The sequence below is a fragment of the Artibeus jamaicensis genome, unplaced genomic scaffold (genome assembly GCF_021234435.1).
Source record: "Artibeus jamaicensis isolate MK-2021 breed Jamaican fruit bat unplaced genomic scaffold, CSHL_Jam_final contig_723, whole genome shotgun sequence".
In the NCBI taxonomy this organism is placed as follows: domain Eukaryota; kingdom Metazoa; phylum Chordata; class Mammalia; order Chiroptera; family Phyllostomidae; genus Artibeus; species Artibeus jamaicensis.
The window spans coordinates 1018336-1038599 of record NW_026521938.1 but is presented as its reverse complement, the minus strand read 5'-3'; the positions used below and the strand labels follow the sequence as shown (position 1 = coordinate 1038599).

The following is a 20264-nucleotide window of genomic DNA, read 5'->3' as shown; positions in this document are numbered from 1 at the left end:
ATCGACTGATTGCCTCCAATGTGTTCCAACCAGAGATTGAACCTGCAACCTAGGTATGTGCCCTGACCAGGAATCAGACCCACACAATCTTTCGGTGTATGGGTCCACGCTTCAGCTAACTGACCCACCAGGCCAGGGCCCTCACCACAATCTACAATTTTTGAAGGTTTATTTTGCCAACTTATTTTATTGATCTTCCTAGTTAGACCGAAGCTTGGAGCTTCAGGCAGGGGCCTTTTCAGTTTCATTAGTGATTAACCATGCCTAGCATTGGGCCTTGTGTGGAGCAGGCACACAAATATTTGTTGAAAGAATAGATGAGTAAGCATTTATTGAGAGACTTCTATGCATTAAGCTCTGAGCTAATCCCTGGGCTCACAATACCCAGATGGCCCAATTTATCACAAGGGAGGTTTTAACAAATGTCAAATAATAACATAGGGGCTATAGCATTTGTCTATAATGCAATTTAATTAGGAATCTAAAATCAATGTTTTTCAAAGAACTTGGAAATTTAAATATATTTCTAATGTTACTAAGGGGAAATCTAATGGAAACAATGTAATATAGTCTGAACAACAATGGGATATATGGAATGTGATCAAGTGGTACTTGGAGCGAAGGCTATAGCCTTAAATAATCTGTTAAAAATGAAGAAATATTAAAAGTTAATGATACCCCAGCTGGTGTAGCTCAGTGGATTGAGCGCGGGCCTGCAAACCAAAAGATTGTGGTTCAGTTCCGAGTCAGGGCACATGCCTAGGTTGCAGGCCAGTCCCCAGCAGGGGATGTGTGAGAGGCATCCATACATTGTATTTCTCTCCCTCTCCCCTTCCCCTCTAAAGATAAATAAATAAAATCTTAAAAAAAAAGTTAATGAGCTAAATATACAACTCAAAATGTTAGGCAAAGAAATCCAATTAAGTAGAAGGAAGCAAATAATAAAAAACAATTAAATGGAAGAGAAGAAAGAATATGGTCCAAAAAGCAAAGGTCACTTTAAAAGACACAAAATTGTTACATCTTTAGCAAAAATGATGAAGAAAACAAGAACAAAGATATTAATAGATAAGAGAGCATAATTACCAGTGAAGAAGAAATTAAAAATCAAAAGAATACTATAACTAATTACATGCTAATAAATTTCAGTGAAATGGACAATTTTCTTTAAAAATATAAATGACCAAAGTAGACTCAAAACAAAGCAGAAGTATAAGTTCAAAATTAAGGAAACTAAGTCCAAAATATTACATGTAAAAAGACATCAGATTTAGATAATTTTACAGTGAGCTACACTAAATTTTAAAAGAGATTCTTTTTTTTGTAAACTGTGGAAAACATAAGCAGTAAAGTAGCAATCCAAATCATTATGAGACTAGTTCTGTATAACCTTGATACTGAAACCAGACAAGCATAATATAATAAACTAAGAAGTTAGGTGTAAAAAACAAATGCGAAATGTAACCTAGTAGTATCCAACTACATGTGTGTGTAAATCAGACCCTCATAATCTCAAGCAAGTAAGGTTGAGGAATGTGAACAGGTTTTAACATCAGAACATTTGCTTTAATTCCCCATGTTAACAGATTATATAAAATAATAAAGTATAATTTCCCCAACAGATGTAGAAAAGACATTTATAAAATTAACTTAAAAAATTTTAGGAAACTGTAACTTAAGGGGATTTCCTTAACCCCAATAAAAAGGCTCTACAAAACAGCTTGTTATGAACCTTTTTACTTGATGGTGAACAATGAGTATCCTTTCTTTCTGTCTGTCTTTCTTTCTTTGTTTTAAATTCTCTTGAATAATACATTGAAATTATTTTCTATTCTGTAATTATGGGCTGCTTCATAAGGGAATTTGTTATGCAATATTGAATCTTTTTTGCCTATCTTCCATAGATATCACTTTCTCTCTAATTCTCTTGAACTTTTTCATTTCCATTTCCTTTTGCTTTTCTCAATCTTCTCCTTTGTCTTTCAGTGTGTTTTTGTCAGTGTTTTTGTTCCTTTGTGACACTTCTGATTTTGCTTTCATTTTTTGGAAAAATATTTAAAAGATTTTATTTATTTACTTTTTAGAGACAGGGGAAGGGAGGGAGAAAAAGAGGGAGAGAAACATCAGTGTGCGAGAGATACATTGATTGGTTGTCTCTTGCACGCCCCCAACTGGAGAACCTGGTGGCAACCCAGGCGGTGTGCCCTGACTGGGAATGGAACCTGGTGACCTTTTGGTTCACAAGCCATCACTCAATCCACTTGAGACTTATTCCATATTACCCCAGAAATCTTAGCCAATGCATTAAGATAATGAAATGAGGTATAATTGTCAAATCAAGTAAAAAACTGTCAGTAGTAAAGATGTTAACGTTTTTTAAAATCCAGGAATATCTGTGGACAAACTATTAGAATTAACATAACAGATCAACAAGTGCATTGGATACAAAATCAACATTTAAAAATCAACAGCAGATAATTCTCAAAAACTCGTTACCTGAGATATACCATGAGAAAATATTAGACAAACTCAAATTGAAAGACATTCTATAAAATACTAGACTGGTACTCCTGAAAACTGCTGAAGGCATGGAAAACAAGGGAATACTGAGAAGCTGTCACGTCCCAGAGTTGCCTAAGGAGTTGTACCAACCACATGTGATGTGGTATCCCAGGACGGAAGGAGGTCATTTATAGAAAAATGGGTGAAATCCAAATAAAGTCTAAGTTCAGCCAGTAATTTTAAACCGATGTTAACTTCCTCATTTTGACAATATACCAAGGTTATGTAATGATTTTAACAGGAAACTGAGTAAGGAATCTTTGTAAAATCTTCACAACTTTTCTGTAAATCTACTGTTATTAAAAAAAACTTTTTTAAAGTTACACCACTGTCGTAATCCAAAAATAACCTACTAGATAATAATAATAGAGTCTTCCTAAAGTCAAATATGGCTATTGGAAGGAAGGTTTTGGAGTGGGAAGCAGAAAGTTTGAGTGAGTAGGTGATCAGTTAGGTCGTGCTGAGGAAAAACCTGGAATGAATCTGGGGTGTGGCTGCAAGGTAGAGTCAGTAGGACTTGCTGGTGAATTGGACATTGGTGGCAGGCAAAAGAGGAATCAAGAACAATTGTGAGATTTTTGGCTACTACAGTGGTGCTATTTCCGGAAATGGGGAAAGGGGAAATTATAGTTTGTGTTAAATGCTTTGAGTTGACACGTGGAGGAGCCATCTGTTAAACAGACAGTTTGGATACATGAGATTGGGCTTCTGTGGAGAGTTTGGTGGCAGAGGATAGAAATCTGAGAGCCAGCATTGTGCAGGTGGTATTTGAACCATGCAACCAGGTGAGACTGCTGCCTAGGGCGTGGATGTTGATGGAGAAGTCTAGTGACTGAGCTTCTAGCATTTAGAGGTCAGCTAAGACGACAGGGCTGTGTTGTATCACCAAAAATAAGAGAGCTCGGGTTTGTGTTATTGTTTGTTTGTTTGCTTGAATAAAGGTGTTGAATGTTACTAAAGAACAAGGTGAGATTAAGAACAAATTCTCCAGCCTCATAGAGAATTGTTGAAATTGACAAGGGTGGAAGGAATGAAAGCCCATATGGCACAGTAGGGGGGGGTACAGTAAGGCTGTCGAGTCGGTGACAGAAGACTACTCTAGCAAGAAGGTTTTTATTTGGGGGTGGGGGTAGTGCTGAGAAAAAGAGATCGGAGCTAGAGGAGCCCTTAAACTGTGTAGTATCTGCTGGGAATGAATCATCCAGGATCTATAGAGAACTTTGCAGATAGAGAACTTTGAAAAGGAGAGGGAGTGGGGTCCATAGAGTGTCTTAAATCACCTCCAAAATCATAGACATTAGTTAATATCACCTGGGGAGCTCCAAACAAACACCTCTGGGGACCCTGGGCATCCACAGTGATTAACAGCTCCCCAGGTTACCCTGATGTGTAGCCAGAGTTGAAAACTTCTGACTTAAGGGTAGTGCCACATTCACTTTTAGGGGTGCCTTTAAGATTTCTATGTCACTGCTGGGTAAGAAGAGACTGTTGAAGACTTGGGTTTAAAACACCACCCCTGCCCAAGCCAGGAGCTCTTAATGTAGCAAGAAACTACCGATTTATATTTATACTTAGCATAAATTTCATTTTATACTTAAAAATAAATATAAATTGTAATTTGAGGTATCATGTTTTATGTGCTCTTAGGTAACCTGCTTTTTGTAAATAACTGTATCTTAAGAATTTTTCCTTTTTTATTGGCCACCTAAAATTGCAATGTATGAATTTATGAGAATACAATTTAATTCTTCTGCAGAATGCTTTTTTCTAGTAAAAATGTCCCATGAATACACTTGCGTATCATCTTTAATGCATCTCTACTTATTTCCTTTGCTGTAGCTTTTTGAGAGTGAATAATTGGATCAGAGTCTACATGAAAGAGCTTTTTATAATTCATTGATTTACCACCAGAAAAGAAATATATATATCTGGCAGGGACATTCCAACAGTATGGATTGGAGGAGGGAAAACCCCCTCCTTCTCCTCTTCCTCTCTACCCTGTCCCCTTTCCCTAGAAATAACTAGTTAACTACTTCTTGTATACTTTTCCAGAAGTTTTATCTGCATAGGTGTTCATTCTTAACAAACAAATGAAAACACTTACTAGTTCATTGCTACAAACTTCATCGACTTGTGTACTTCACTAACTCTATTATAGAGTCATTGGTTTTTATTAGTCAGCTCTACCTCGCCACTGTCCTGAGTTAATAAGGTTTCCTCCTGTCACCTGCCAATCTCTTGCTGTGTCCTACAAGGCATTGCCGAGAGCGCCACTGCTCGCGGAGAGGGTCCTGTGAACCGCGCTTGCTGGGTTTCGGTTTAGTGTTTCTGTAAGAATCTAGTGGATTTTTGTCCTTTAGTTCTGTCAGCCATTTGCATTTTCCTGTGAATCGCGTTTCCTCCTCTTTTGCCTATTTTTTATAGCTTGGTTTGGTCTTTACGTTACTGGTTTCCAAGAGCTCTTCATTTATTAATAAGTGAGCCTTGTGTCTTTTGTGTGTCCCAGGCGGAGAAGTCTCCATCTCCTGCATTCTTGTTTGTCTTTAGAATTCAACAAAAATGTTTTTGCCCGTCGGACTTTAAAATTTTAGACAAATGTACCTTTCCTCCCCCTTGTTCAGCAGTTTTGCATTTTGGAGTCGTTAGTGGCCTTTCTCCGCATTTCCCCGCCTTTTTTTTTCTGGGGCCATACACCGCCCCCACCCCTTTTTTCAGACCCTTCTTGGGGCCCCTCGCGTGGGCTCCATTGACGTCAACCTTGGACTCTGGCGCCAAACGGTCTCTACAGCAACTGTGTTCTGATTGGCAGGGTTGGGGGGCAGATTGGGGGCCACTTAGGGTGGCGCGCGGCCGCTGATTGGCCCGTGCCGGAGCCCCGCCTCTGCGGAGAGCTTCACAAGGAGTCGCGGGCAGCGGTTCTCTGCACACGCCCAGGAGCCGAAGGACCGGGTTGGAGTGGAGCAGCGGATATGTCCACCCTGGGCTGTTGGCGCCACTGGGCACTGGGGGCCGTGTGGGTGTGCTAGCTAGTACGCGGGGTGCGCCTCGCCGGCCGGCCGACCCAGGGCTGTGCCTCTGGTGCGGTGAGGTGAGTCCGGCTGCCCGTCCATACCTCCGTACCAAGCGGGCACATTGGTCACACGCCGCAGGTGTGGGACCCTTGGCGTCCGGGCGGGCCAGGGTCCTAGCGGGCGGCCGGGGGCTGCCGCGCTTGCCGCAGCAGAGCTGTCTTGCGCGGCCGGCAGCCCGATGGAGGTGGCTGCAGAGTTGGGGGGCTGCTGGTCCATCTTGCAGGAGTAGGGGACTGGGTAGTGATGGCCTTGGCAACAGCGGACTCCCGTCACCATCAGCCTACCAGGGTGGGCATTCAAGGGGTGGCCAGTTCCTAATGAACATAGGTGGCACGGTCTCGACCGGGTCCACCTGTTTTCTTGGGCTGGATTTGGGGGCCGCAGAGCTGCACCTCCATCCCGCGGGGTCCGTGGTTGGCTAAGTTCTTGGGCGGCTCTGCATCCTTGCTGTGTTTGGGGGTGGGGCTTGCTTTGCCGCAGTGGCGGTGGGAAGGGCTAAAGGGGAGGGGCCAAAAGCCATCCTGCCTACAGAGCTTTTTCTGTGGTCCAGGGAGCTCCGCCCCGATTCTTGTGGGCGGCTACGGTTTGCTGCGCAGACCCTGCCCTGATTGGTTCACTGAATTGAGGCGGGGTTGAAAGCTGTGGTCGTTGAGGCACTTTGGGCTAAGATCTTGAGGAGCCCCGCCCACCTTGGCGCCATCTTTGGTGGGGGGCAGATGAGGCTTGCCGCGCAGGCGCGGTCTTCGTTGGTTGGCCGCAGGGGGCGGGGCCAGGGGTGGCTACAGTGGCCTGTGTTTGGTGATCGAAGGCTGTGGGGTCTTGCCGGTCTTGTACCTTTTTTTCTGATCATGTGTCCGACCGCAGAGGCTTGCTGTGTCAGTACCACCCTGACTAGCATGGGGTATGAACTCAGATTGGGCTACAAGTAATGGCCTGATTGATCAGCCGGGTCCATGTGGCATCTGGTGAAGCCAGGCACTGTGCCTGGAGTTGCCGTATATGTTGCCGCGATAGAACTGTCTGTCCGGAGGGACAGGGCTACAGGCTGTCATGATGCCTGGGCACTGCAGAGGCTCAGTCTGTCGTCTTTTCAGGACTGTTTTCACCCTGGGATGTGTGTGGCTGCATGTTTTGGTTGGGGGGGTGCAGTTAGGTTGTATTGTCTAGGCGCCCTGTGAGCTGAGCTGAGTGGATAGGGTCGTGTATGGTCTTTGGGGGCTAACAGCCCTGCCGACCCCCTCCTTCTCTGTAGCTGTACGTAAGCTGGCCAATGCATAGCGAATGCTTAGTGCGCATGCGCAATTATGAGTATTGGCAGAGCGGCTGGGGTAGACCTGAGGGAGGGGCTGCTGAGTCCCGCCCAGTCTGGCATTAGGTTGGTCAACTGGTAGTAGTAGAGATTTATTGCGCTGGTGCCATCTTGGATAGCAGCATAGCCGGCTGCAGGGTCCGGGCCCAAGGAAAGGCTACGTGTTTTGAGTGACTGACTGATGGGACCTGCAGCCCCCTACCCACTCCAGGGCTATGGTGGTTGACAGGTGGCCTCCGAGGCTTAGTATGCAGGCGTCACTTTCAATGACGTTGGAGCTTCAAGGGGCGGGCCGTGTTTCTTGGCGGATAGGTGGCATCGGAGGCTTGCTGCGCCAGCACCATCTTATAGGAGGGTGGACCTGCAAGGGGTGGACTTAAGGGTGGTTCTGTCCTGTTCTGAGTAACTGACAGGGAGCTACACACACTCTTGCCCAGTCTACCACTATATTGGCTGACAGATGGCAGTTGAGGCTTACTGCAAAGGTACTATGGTAAATGAGGGTGGAGCTGCTGGGGCAGACCCAAAGGAGGGCCTGCATGGCCCCGCCCACTCCAGTACCACGTTGGCCAAGAGATAGCAGCTGAGGCTTAGTGCGCAGGCGCCATCTTGAGTGACAGCAGGGTTGCCTGCAGGGGGCAGGCCTAAGGGAGGGCCTGCCTTGTCCGGAGTGACTGATGGGGCTTAAGCTCCCTTCGCGCCAAATTTGTTGGAGGCCAAAGAGGCTTACAGAACATGCACCACCTTGAGTAATGGCAGAGCTGCAGGGGCGGCCTGGAGGTTGCAGCCAAGGCTTACTACACGGGCACTTTCTGGAGTGACAGCAGGGCTGTGGGGACCGACTGAGGGACTTAGGTGTCCAGAGGGACTGCGGGCACAGAGCCTGCTCCTTGCCCCTACTGTTTATGCTGGCTGCTGTGCAGGCGCTGATCTGGCAGCTTGATGCACTCGCTGCAGCAGCGCCGTCTTGGGAAGCCGACGTGGCGATGGGCGTCTTCTTTCCTTTGAGGGGCGCCAAAGCCATGTCAGGAAATGTGGGGACCAGATTCAGTTGCATAGTTAGTGGGGGTCATTAGAAGGGGACTTGGGCTGAGAATTTAGGAATTATAATAGATTTGGGGGAAGGCAGGGTCTTAAGTTGAGCAAATGGAGGAGGTGGGCTGTGGGTGTAATATCGGGGGTTAGTAGGGAGTGTGCGAAGGGAAGATTCTGTGGGACAGACTTCGGAGCCGAAGATGGCCACCAGGGGCAGTAGTGTGGGAAAGTGAGGAGTGAAGGCAGCTGGGGGAGGGCCTGGGGCCCAGGGCCGGTCCTCTGGCTCTAGGACGGAGTTGGGGGGGGGGGGGGGCGCAGGAGGAGAAGGCAGGGGCCACTATTGCGCAGAGCTGCGTGTGGCGCTGGGTTCATCAGGAAGGCAGTTTCTGGTGTTGGTTTTTTTTTTTGCTGAGTCCTTCAGGAATGCAGTTTCCGACAATGAATTTTTTGTTTTTCATTTTTGAAGTATACATCTGCCAGTGACTGATAGCATTGACATAAACCAGATCCTTAGTACAAAGGGGGCCCCTTAGTACCCAGGGGCCCCTGATGGAATGCATCTGAGGCGCAGAGGGGACTTGAAACAGGTAGTATTAGTCTCCTGGGAGAATGCTGAGAACCTATAAAATGTTACCAAAGATTAAGTAATCACACCATTAGCTAATGTTGATAGTCCTTTAGTGTAATGTTGATAGTGTAAGCTAGTCCTTTCATATTACTTAAATTTGCAGCAGAGTTAAATTTCTGGCCCAGCCTCACTGGCTAGTAAGTTCTCACTGGCAGAACTGGAGTGTCACCTCATGTCTCTAGAGGGTACCTATGTCATTATTCCCTGTGTCCATTTCCTTGGTGTCCATGGAAAATATCAGTAGGCGTACTGTTTTTTTCAAAATGACATGAGGTTGATCCGGAGTAGTTTGCCATGCGCATTCTGATTAAGTCCTCGAGCTTCTGCTTCTTTTCTGTGAAATGAGAGCTAGAAAATGACTAGCACTGTGGTGAGAATCAGCAGTCAATAAAAGTAAGGGGCTAAGCCCTGTATCTGGCCTGTAATTGGCAGTAAATAATAGTGTCTTCTTAGCCACTTTTTCCCTCCAATTCTTAACCCAAAACATGTATCATTTTCCTTTGGAGGGTGGCTGGTGCCACATACCTAATAAGTGAGAAATGGGGTTCCTAAATTGATACAATCCAAAGTCCATGTCTTCTGTGTTGCTTATCAGAGAGGGTTCTAAGACACCCAGAAGTTCACTTGCACACCCACGGACATAACGTCATTGGGAAAAGGCTGTGATTACAGCCCAGGGTATAGTTGCATGGGCCTTAGAGAGCAATGCCCACGTGGCCTTCCATCCTGGGAGGGAAAGCTGTTCTCACTGGTCTCATTTGACTTCTTGTCAGCGTGGGAGAGAAAGATACAGCTGTCGTGGGATCATTTCTAGCCCAAGGAGTCCAGTAATTACAAAGTGAATTTGGTGTTTCATGTTTTTTCTTTTTTTCCCCTCAGCTTGCCTTCTTGAATTTCTACCCTTTTTGGAGACGACGCTAGGTGGCCCAGTCCAGGTGAGCCGAATTCCCTTCTCATGGTGCCACCGGGTCCTTGGAGTGGGCAGGTCCTTCCTCATCCTGGCACATGGGTCCCCTCCACATGGCCGCGGCGCCCTCTGTGCTCTCTGAAAATGCACGGACTCTCCCGATGGATCGTGTGCTCGCCAGAAATTCTCCTTGGCCTCATGCCGTCCTTTTCAGCGTCCTCTTTTCCCACACTTAGCTACTCCTTCAGGCCTACTCTTTCTCTTTTATTGGGTGATTAAACAAGCATGAGAGATTCATTATTTATTTATTAAGCACGGTCCCAGGTGGGAAAGGAAGTGCTTCCCTGGAGCTCGAAATGTATTAAGTAGAGAAAGACTTGAAAAAAAAAATTGTGTGACCCATGCCTTGAAAGAGAACATTCACTACAGGCAGTTACCTTGGTCTAGGAGAGGCCATAGAGGGCCTCCCTGAGAAAGCCAGCAGCGTTGAAGTTAAGCCTTGGAGGGTAGTGGATAGTAATGTGTCACGGAAAGAGCGGCGTCCAGAAGAGGGGACCTGGACGTGACTGAGGAGTCCAGAGAGGAGCCAAAAGTCCAGGAAGCCTAAAGCCAAGGAAAGAGTGGGATTTGACTGAGGTGGGAGAAAGGTAAACTGGGGCGCATGGTGAAAGGCCTTAGAGCCTATGGTAAGTACTTGGGCTTGATCTGAAGCACAATGGGAAGTTATTGAGGTTTTTTTGTTTGTGTAAATCCTCACCCAAAGATGTTTATTGATTTTAGAGGGAGAAGAAAAGGGGAGAGGGAGACAGACAGACAGATAGACAGACATGGGCGGTTGCCTCTTGTACAAATCTTAACTAGGAATCAAACCCTCAGCCTAAGTATGTGCCCTGATTCGGGTGGAACCTGTAACCTTTTGGTGTATAGGATGACACTCTAAGCAAGTGAGCCACCTGCAGGACCCATGGAGATAGTTTAACCATGGAAATAACAGGTTAATTGGATTTTTGTTTTTGAAATGACATTTGGTTGCAGAGTTCAGAAGGGGAAGGTAGAAATAGTGGGTGCAGTGAGACTCCCCTCAGGTCTGGGTGAGAGATGGTGGCTTGGTTTAGGGTCACAGCAGTGGGTAGATGAAGTGGATGGATTTGAGAGAGGTAATGAGGAGAGAGACTCATGAGGGTTGTACTCTGTTCATGGCTTGCTGATGGATTCAGACCAGACTTAGTGAGTCATGTTACTTGGGGAAGTGAGTAAAGTAAGCTTGTTCGTACTACCAGTAAGCATTGATACTAGGTCTGATCTGGGACCATATCATGCTAGACTTTGAGTCTCAGGAAATGGGCAACATAATCGCTGGCCTCAGTGTCACCTGAATGAGAAATTCAGTTAAGTGTAGAAGAAGAAAACATGTTTCCCAAGGTAGGTGGCTATACTGATGATTTATTAGCATCTGGGGATGGCTTGGTTTATTCCTGATCTCACTGACTGCTTCAGGTATCTAGTGTCTGGTGCTCAAGCCAGTGGAGACTCAGGAACCTTACTTTGCCTAAGGACTCACCTCGTGTTGGTTGATCCATGTTAAGGAAGCCCAGGAGCCTTACCTAAGCCATACTGACATGTTAGTTTATGTGGAAAAACAGGTCACTCAATTTTGGTTGATTGATTTCTTGTGGGAGATCACTGTGGCAGAGATCCAAATACTCAAAAGTGTGTGTGATTAGCAGACTTTCTCCCTGTAGGCAAACCTACAAGGGAAACAAAATCATAATGGGAAGGTTGCTCGGTGAGTATGGAATCAGAACAAGAACAGGTGGACAGACTTGAAGAACACTGGCCTGCAACAAAGCAGTGCTACCATCTGGATGCAGTGAAGCTGCTGCCAGGGTTACCATGATACCAGAAGCCCTCTATCTCCAGCCCCCACCTCCCCCAGTCCATTCAAGTTAGGTCTGATCAGGAGACCCCCTCAACAATGGACAACAATAAGGAAATTTCGCTGCAGTGTGGTAAGTGCTACACTTAAGTGGTAGAGGTAAGCCCAGGGTGACATGGAGATGCCTCATGGACCAGAGGCTGGTGTGGTAGGGTGGTGGTCACTTACTGCTTGCTCACATTCCCACGTAAGATCATTACCCCAACAGCCCCTCTTGTCTATATGTACCTGTGCGTAGTTGATTGGACCAGACTGGATACCAAAGCCTAGGGCAGTGGTTCTTAAAGTACACACAGCTCCTGGAGTGCTCGTTGGAATGCCTCGTTCCTAGAGAACCACGGTCTTCCCACACTGTCACACCTGGGAAGGCAGGTGCAGCTTTCCTCCCCAGGTGGGAGAGCCACTACCCTGGAAGGAGTGGGCTGTGGTTGCACTTGGAGACTCGAAGAGCCGGGGCGAACCGAGCCACAGCAGCATTGAGTACCCAGCCTGGGGTGTGAGGTAGGATGGGCTGGGCAGCGTTTCCTTCCCACGCGTGCTGAAGTCGAGAATCAGTCTGCGGACAGGCAGGAGAATGGCACACAGCAAGAGAGAAGAGAAACCAAACACCATTCTGTCCCTGAGAAATGAAGACGGTAACTGCCTGGGTTCCTGACATTAAACTTCTCAGGTACAACCCCTTTTAATGAGGTAGGTAGAACGAATGAGGAGCCGATGCAGGTGCACAGTGACAAGGCATCAGAGAAAGTAACACAGGCTTGCAGGAGATTCCATGGGGCTTCTCTCAGCACTGATGGAGGAGGGGAGCCTGTGGTCAGTTAGGCAGTGGGGTCACGGGGTTGCTTCATCCCTACTCATGTGTCCCAGCCACAGTTGTAGCCTCTGATGCGTGACATTTAATTGAGTTCTTCCCAGTTCAGTTGAAGTCTTAAGCCATTGATCACCCGACTTTGTGGCAGAGGTGCCTGATGAAGTCCATCTTTGGTTGTCTTGGTTACACTCATTGTGAGGAGATGCTTTTGTTTTCTGCTCATTTTTATGAAATAGAAGCAAAGTGCTAGAAAAATATTCCAGTGACATAAATGCCGCAGCACACACCACAATGGCAACCCTGTCATCCAGTAGTCAGTGCCGCTGTCCTGTGGTTTTCAGCAGTGCAGCTCATGCACGGCACTCTGCGTGCAGTGCTGATACTGCGCACCCCGTTTCATGCTTATATGTCTAGTGCATTTACGAGCAGGTCTTGGAGATGGAAGAGCAGCTAGAAACCCACAACCCCTCCCATGTAGAGAGAAACTTCATTACTGAAGTTATTTTGAAAATGTGTTTTTTAAATAAATTTTTAAACTATCATTTAAAAATATATCTTTATTGATTTTAGAGAGAAACATTGATTTGAGAAACATTGATTGGTTGCCTCCCACATGTACCTTGGCCAGGGATTGAACCCATAACCCAGGCATATGCCCTGATTGGGAATCAAACTCCTACCCTTTTGTTGGATGGGACTACACTCCAGCCACCCGAGCCACACCAGCCAGGCCTGGTTCCCGTCATTTGTCTTCTCCTTCCCTCCCCTTGGAGTTGGTGGCCTCTGTTGGCTGCTAGGACCAGAGTTGGACCTGATTCCTGTGTGTCCCTACCTTTGTCCCCTGAATGTGATCAGACTTTTAAAAATCCTGCTCTTGGAAGGCCATTGCACTAAAAAATTTCATCAAACAAATTGGAATGAAAACAGAATTTTTAATAGAATGTTATGTTTTATGTTTCATGTTTCCAAAAAATTTTGTTGTTCTATTTTCTGGTTATGAACACAAAAGACAATAGGACATTGAAACACGAGGAAATATTTAATGTAGAAACGACAAGGCACAGCCACTGATCAAATTCGTTGTTTTCCCTGAAATGAGACACCAGGAGTTCTGCACATGTGTGTATGTATTTTTCAGCCCAGTAATTTCTGATGACTGTCTTTCCACCGTAGTACATACAGATTTACATCATTCTTTTTAAAGCCCTCTTGGTATCCTAGTCTTTGGATGTAGCAATGTACTTAAACATATGGCACACAAATTAAGCTAGAAGAAAACTTCCCTATAAACTTGTTATAAAGACTACTCAAAAAGGGAAATCAGAAAACAATAAATGATTATAAAAGATACTTCCACTCCTTTTTGCATTTCAATTTAGAGTGTTTTAAGTTCACAATCAAAAATAATTTTCCATATAAAATGTAAAGTTTTAGTTGCTGTTTGTCTTTCCCTTTCTTGGTATTCCTGTACATTTATGCTTCCAATGGAACTGGATTCTCAGTTTGTCAAAGCTCCAGCCTTTTCATTGGGTTTTTATTTATGTCCAAGTAAGTGAATCTGTTTTTGTAGTTTGTTCGAATGCCGTACAATTGTGTCCTATTTTGCACTTAAACTATCTTAGAGATCATTTCTTATCCATTTATTTACAATTGCCTCACTTTTTAGAAACATTTCTTAATCACTAGATGAATGGTGTAACATTTTTTCCATTATCAATTACTTCAATACATATATTCTTGCACCGTATATCATTGTCTATCCCTGGGGTTAAATTCATGGAAGTAGAAATTATAGGACAGGATATATACATTTTTAATTTTGATAAGTAGCCAAATTGCCCTCCATAAAATTTGCATTGCCACAGGCAGTATGTGAGAATGCTAATTTCTTCACACATACATGATTATTCTGTTCCCAAGGCCCCTTTTTACTCTGAAATGAATTTCCTCTGACATTGTGGGAAAGAGTAATTAATTAAGATTTGTCTTCTCTAAGGTTTTTGTTAAAAATCCTTCATTTTTTAATGTTGTTGACCGAGAGCTGTTTTGTTGGCCTGCTCATAAAATCTTGAGCACATTTAATGAAGATCGTAATTTATTTGCTCTCATCCCAAATTTCTTTTTTTTAAATTAAATTAAATTAAATTTATTTATTTTTAGAAAGGAAGAGAAGGAGAGAAATATCAATGTATGGTTGCTTCTGGTGCATCCCCTGCTGGGAACTGGCCCCTGCTGGGAACCGGCCTGCAACCCAGGCATGTGCCCTGACTGGGAATCGAACCACGATCTTTTGGTTCACAGGCCCGTGCTCAATCCACTGAGCTACACCAGCCAGGGCTCATCCCAAATTTCTTGAGAAAAGGAATGAGTGCATTTATGGCAGAGAAGTTGGAAATGACCTTGTGACTAGATCCTTGCGTTCAGATAGTCATATTATTAATGAGCTAGGAAGTCCTCTGAGTCCTTCCTGAGATGTGGAAGGTTTTTATGTAACGTGGTGAATACTTTGCTCCTGAAAGTTTTATTGCCTCCCTTGATTTTCTTCTGCTTCCTGTGTCATGTTTTCCTGTTTATATTTTCTTTAAAAAACAAACAAACAAACTTGATTCCCTATCACATTTTTAAGCCTTTACATCTTATATGTAGTTTTCACCTACTGATGCTTTATGTTTTTTAAATACATGCCTGTTGGGGGAAAAAATTAATGTAACAGAGAAGTCTTTGTAGGAAGTCAGGGTTGGCCTTACTATCAGGATACAAGAGCCCTTTCCTGCTCTTGGATACTAAAAAGTAATCTTCACTTATTTCATTTTGATTTTAATTTTTTTAAATTTTTATTTATTTTTAGAGAGGGGAAGGGAAGAAGAAAGAGAGAGAAACATCAATGTGTGGTTGCCTCTCATACCCCGTACTGGGGACCTGCCCCACAACCCAGGCCTGTGCCCTGACTGGGAATTCAACCAGGGACCCTTTGGTTCATAGGCCTGTGCGCAGTCCGCTGACCTACAACAGCTAGGACTGATTTAAAATTTTTTTTGAGTGAGAGAGGGGAAGGGAGGGAGAAGGGGAGAGGAAACATCAATTAGTTCCCTCATATGCACCCCAGCCAGGGTCTGGACCCACCACTAGGCATGTGCCTGACTGGGAATCAAATCAATGACCTTTTGCTTTGTGGGACTATTATGCCCAACCGAGTCACACTGATCTGGGCTCATTTTGATGGTAGATTTAGCATTTTTATATAGGTTATATTCTTTTCCCCAAAGTTAATGACTGGCTAGTTTTCCTCTTCCTATTTCTTAAAATAACCCATACATTTCCTTACTATTTTTAAATGCCATTTTCATAGACTACCGCACACTCCACTATGTATAGTAAACGCATATTGTGATTCTTAAATGAATCAGTCTTTTTGTTATAAATAGCAAATGGGGTTTTTTGTTGTTGTTGTTCTTTCATTATTTTGGCTTTGATGGTATAGACAAGACCATCATTTGTTATTTTTACTTCATCTTTCTTTAGGCATCATACTGTAAAAACTTTCCTACACTAAGATTATATTAATATATTTCTTAAATTTTGTGTTTGGCTTGCTGGCCTTTTGACATACGGATTTTCAGAATATTGATCCAAATGGAATTCTTCCATGTCGGCTTAGAGCGCTTGTTGAGTTCTCACAATTTTTTGAAATTCCAATAGCTGAGGTAGTTTAATATGGGGGAGGATTTGAAACTTCGACGTACTGGATTTATATCTCTTCTGTAACTATCCTGTGTCTCTAGTTACTGCCTTTTATATTACGATATAATTTAATTCACGTAGGTGCTATTTAAATTTTTTAATTGATTTTAGAGAAAGGGAGAAATATTGTCATTTTTTTTTATTTGTACATTCATGGGTAGGTACTTGTATGTGCCCTGACTGGGGACTGAGCCTGCATCTCTGGCCTGTGGAGAGGATGTTCCAACCAACTGAGCCACCTGCCAGGGCAGCGCTATTTTCATGAAATCTTTATTTTTATGATGGAGTTCTTCCTATTTTAAAAATTTTGTTATTGATAATACACGTTTAAGGACACTTACAAACAATTTCCTTACTATATGATCTATTTCTATTCATTTATTTGTAAAGTCTGAGTGGACAGTCTTACATAAAAGAATGATAGTTTTGTACCTTTATGCCTCAGATTTGTTTTCCTTGCCTTGTAATTGGCTAGAATTCTATAGAATGATGATGTTCACTAATGATGGTGTTAGGGCTTTTTATGTCTGCTTTCTTAAGTGAGTTTGCTCTGTAGTTAGTACTGATCTTTGCCTCGGGTTTTTGAGTTCTGGTTTCACAACGAAAACTTGAAAGCTTTCTATTTCTTTTCTCTAGTTGGTTTCTATGACATGGGAACTGGCCTTTTCTTGAAGATGATCTGAAAGGCCTCACCCCTTATAATATCCAAGTCCACAGCCATTTGGAGAATCAATTCTCTGACACTCTTCTTACATTCTTCTGTGTTTGTTTGTCCATGTATTTCTTCCTTTAAAGTACCTGCAGGTCCCTGGCATTTTGACTCTGTTCCTGTGGATAGTGGCTTGTTCTGAAGTTCCAGAACGGATCCTACTCCCAAACAGGTGATTTGCATGTGTGGCATGTCCCATAGCCTCTGAGAGGCTGAGCTGGTGTCCTGCAGGGGGCCCGGATTTTGTCTTGAGTCTGGATGCCACAGGGCAGGTGTGGGGTCTGTGGCCTCCCCCTTTTCCATGCAGGCATCTGGCTTTTGAGGACTCTGCTCCTGTCAGGGGCGGTCCCTTTGAGCCAGGTCCTGGGTAGAATCGTGCTATTGTCCAAAATGTCACAGCAGTGCTCCAGAGCCGGGACACTTGCCCTCACCCTGGCTTTAGAAGTCCTCCACTCAGCAGGGTATTACCTAGTGCCCTCCTCTCTATTCTTCTCCTGAGGGAGGACAGAGCAGGCAGGGAGGGAGGGGTCAAGTCACCGAGGAAGGCGGCAGTGGGCGGACTGCGTATATGGCAGCACAGTGCCACCAACCACAGCAAGGAGAGCGAGAGACTGCATCTCCGACGTTTGTTCCCAAATGATAGTCTACTTTGAGACTCAGAATCATTGAAACATCTTGTTCTCTTTAAACGTTTTTTTAAAAGAACAATTCAAACTCCTAGCCTTCCTTTGAAAACAAAAGTGGGGCATTTTTGATGCATGTGGTTTTCTTCTCTAGAAGTAAAGCCAAAGCAAGTTAATTCAGCCACCCAAACTGAGATTTTTTCCCCCTGTACTGCCCCAGTTCCTTAATACCAGTTGGGGCTGACCAGTGATAAAAGGCTGTGTATGTGATAAACCTTACAGGCAGGTAAAATGGTGTAAGTGAAGGGAATATATGGCCTTCATTGGTTACATGAGAGTTAAAGCAGGATTGAAAATCAGCTTTTATACTGTCTAAAAAGTTTTTCTTAAAGAGCATTTTTTAAGGGAAGCAGATAAAAATTCAGACAGCTAAGCAAATAAATGAAGTAATGCAGAAGATTATCAAAGTAGAAGGCTGATTGGAGACAGACAGCACATCTTTGGAAGGCTGAGGCAGAGGCTGTGCATAGCACAGAGGGGCCTCCTGGTCCCTCCGTCTCCTCCCTGCTGTTTACGTGAATGCTGTCGCCTTGCCGCCTGCAGAGGGTCTCTGTGGGCTCACCAGTATTTCACTTTATCCCCCACCCCCCACCAGTGTGCAAGGCCCCGTTGTACGACCTACCAGTGCTCTCATCCAGGAAGGGGCAGGTAGAGAAGTGGGCAGGTTGGGGTGAGTGGCCCCGAGAATGCTCTCTGGGGCAGTGGCGTGGAGGGTAAGCCAGGGTGTTCCCTCCCCCGGAACTGCTGTGCTTCTGTAAGCCAGTGTCTAAAACCAGTTGTGAACTGGGTTTCACACGTCACCTTCAGCATGCTGTTCAGCGTGGACACCTGGCTTTGTGTCATTCGGTCATCCCTGGTCCCTTCGGTGGGGTTTTAGCTCCTGTGGGAGGTAGGCAAGTTAACTCTAACATTTAAGTACAATCAGCGTTTGGAACACCCGATAGATGAGGTGAGTCGCAGGAAAGATAACCAAGGGAATGATGTTAACACAAGCCTGCAGCTGGGTTCAAGGGCAGACACCTGCAGATTCAGACACTGGACAGCTGCTCTGGCCAACAGAACATCCCACGGAGATGGTCATGTTATATACTGTCCAGTACGGGAGCCACTGACCCTGGAAATGTGGCTCATGCAACTGAGAAGCTGGATTTTTCATTTTACTTGACTGAATTTACCAGTCTCTACAGCACCACAGGTGCAGAGAGTTTCCTGCCATCATATTCCGTGGAGCTGAGCACTTCTGGCACGTCATGAGGCCGTCTGTCTTTTACGTGTTGTCTGCTACCTTAACAATGACGTTACTGGGAGAAATGCTCAGAAATGACAGGATTGGCCCTGTCCCTTAACGCCCTCCATCCATTTTTGCTAAGAAAAGAAAACACACCCAGTTCTACTAATGGCTAGCGTCCTCATATGTCCACTATGTCAGGCAATGCGTGGTGAGGCCTCTTGGGTATATTGGCTTATGGGAGCTTCACAGCTCTAAAAGGGATGTGGGTCTGTTGTTTCTTCCTTGCAGATATGGGGACAGACTCTAGGACATTAGGTTACCCAGGGTTACAGAACCAGTTAGTAGCAGAATTAACTCTCTGTGTGGGGCCCAGAGATCATGCCTGCAACTCGGTGTCCTGTGTCTGGGTACCGGGGGGTTTATGTACCTCTTGCCTGCCTTAGCCTCGTCACAAAAGCATTGTTGATGCCCCTTTTAGGGCAGCCCCACACCACTGCCTGCTTCTCAACTTCTGGGACATTTGTGTATCTCCTTACAATCTGCAGGTCCCTGAGCACTGACTGTCACAGGCTGCTGCGTCTTCCCTGTTGACCCATGTTTGGTTGCTCCACTGAAAATTTTACTTAGAGAAATGCTGCCTCCAAAGTACTTGTCTGCCAGCAAGCCCAGGAAGTCTTGGGCCCCAGATCTGTATGAGCTAGACAGTGACCTGACTAAGGACCCGGATGCCGTCGTAGGAGAAGGCGCATCTGACTCTGAATTCTTTCATCAGAGGTTTCGGAACTTCCTCTACGTGGAATTTGTGGGGCCTCGGAAGACCCTGATCAAACTCCGAAACCTCTGCCTCGATTGGTTGCAGCCAGAGACTCACACCAAAGAGGAGATTGTGGAGCTCTTGGTCCTTGAGCAGTACCTGACCATCCTCCCCGAAAGGATCAAGCCTTGGGTGCGAGCAAAACGGCCCCAGAGCTGTGAAAAGCTTGTGACCCTGCTGGAGAGATACAAGGAGATGTATGAGCCGGAAGGTGAGACTGCGTGCCCCCAGCTTCCCAGCCCCGGCACCGCTCGTGTGCAGGTCACTCTCTTCGTGGGAGGGTGTCCTGTGGTAGGGTGTGTAGTGGCACCTGGCTTCTCTGCCCACAAGATATGCCGGTTGTGCCTCCCTCTCCAGCTATGGCAACCCAGCGTGTGGTACGGCCAGTGTCCCTGGTTAGAAAGCACCCACCTACCACCCTGGGGTGTCAGTGCCAGGGGTTCCGTGAGGAGCTGGCACGCGCCTTGCACTCTAGCCCCAATTTCCGTAGACCTATGAGTGAGGTGCCCCAGGAACTTGTACGTGGCCGCAGTTGGAGATGAGGTAGGCGCGCTTACGGCAGTGTCCCCACCCAGGCATGGTGGGAACTTGAAGTTGTGATGGGCTCACAACACGAGCTTCTCATGGAGGTGGGATTATTTGGGGGGTGGGGTGGGACAGTCCTCTCCACCACTTGGGGGAACTTGTGGGAGTGTGGGCAAAAGATGGTCAAACACTAAGTGGGTGTCCGGTGTCCTCTCAGACAACAGCAGTAACATCCACAATGAAGACAGCATGGGCCGGAAGGGAGCAGAATCCCCCCCGCCACGCCCCGCCTATTTCTACAG

General features: G+C 45.4%; 1 protein-coding gene across 5 annotated transcripts in view; it reads left to right on the top strand.

The window, feature by feature from the left end:
- The first annotated feature begins 5501 nt into the window (after positions 1–5501).
- The window catches only part of PEG3 (paternally expressed 3), a 28272-nt gene continuing 13509 nt past the window's right edge, over positions 5502–20264 (top strand). For 3 of the 5 annotated variants that reach the window (XM_053671969.1, XM_053671968.1, XM_037150628.2), the window contains exons 1-5: positions 5502–5650; positions 9485–9540; positions 16796–16881; positions 19169–19648; positions 20180–20263. In XM_053671969.1, the coding sequence (XP_053527944.1) occupies positions 19255–19648; positions 20180–20263 (478 nt within the window). In that variant the 5' untranslated portion in view covers positions 5502–5650; positions 9485–9540; positions 16796–16881; positions 19169–19254. The remainder of the gene's footprint in view (positions 5651–9484; positions 9541–16795; positions 16882–19168; positions 19649–20179; position 20264) is intronic. The other 2 variants (XM_053671967.1, XM_053671970.1) reach the window with 2 other exon arrangements.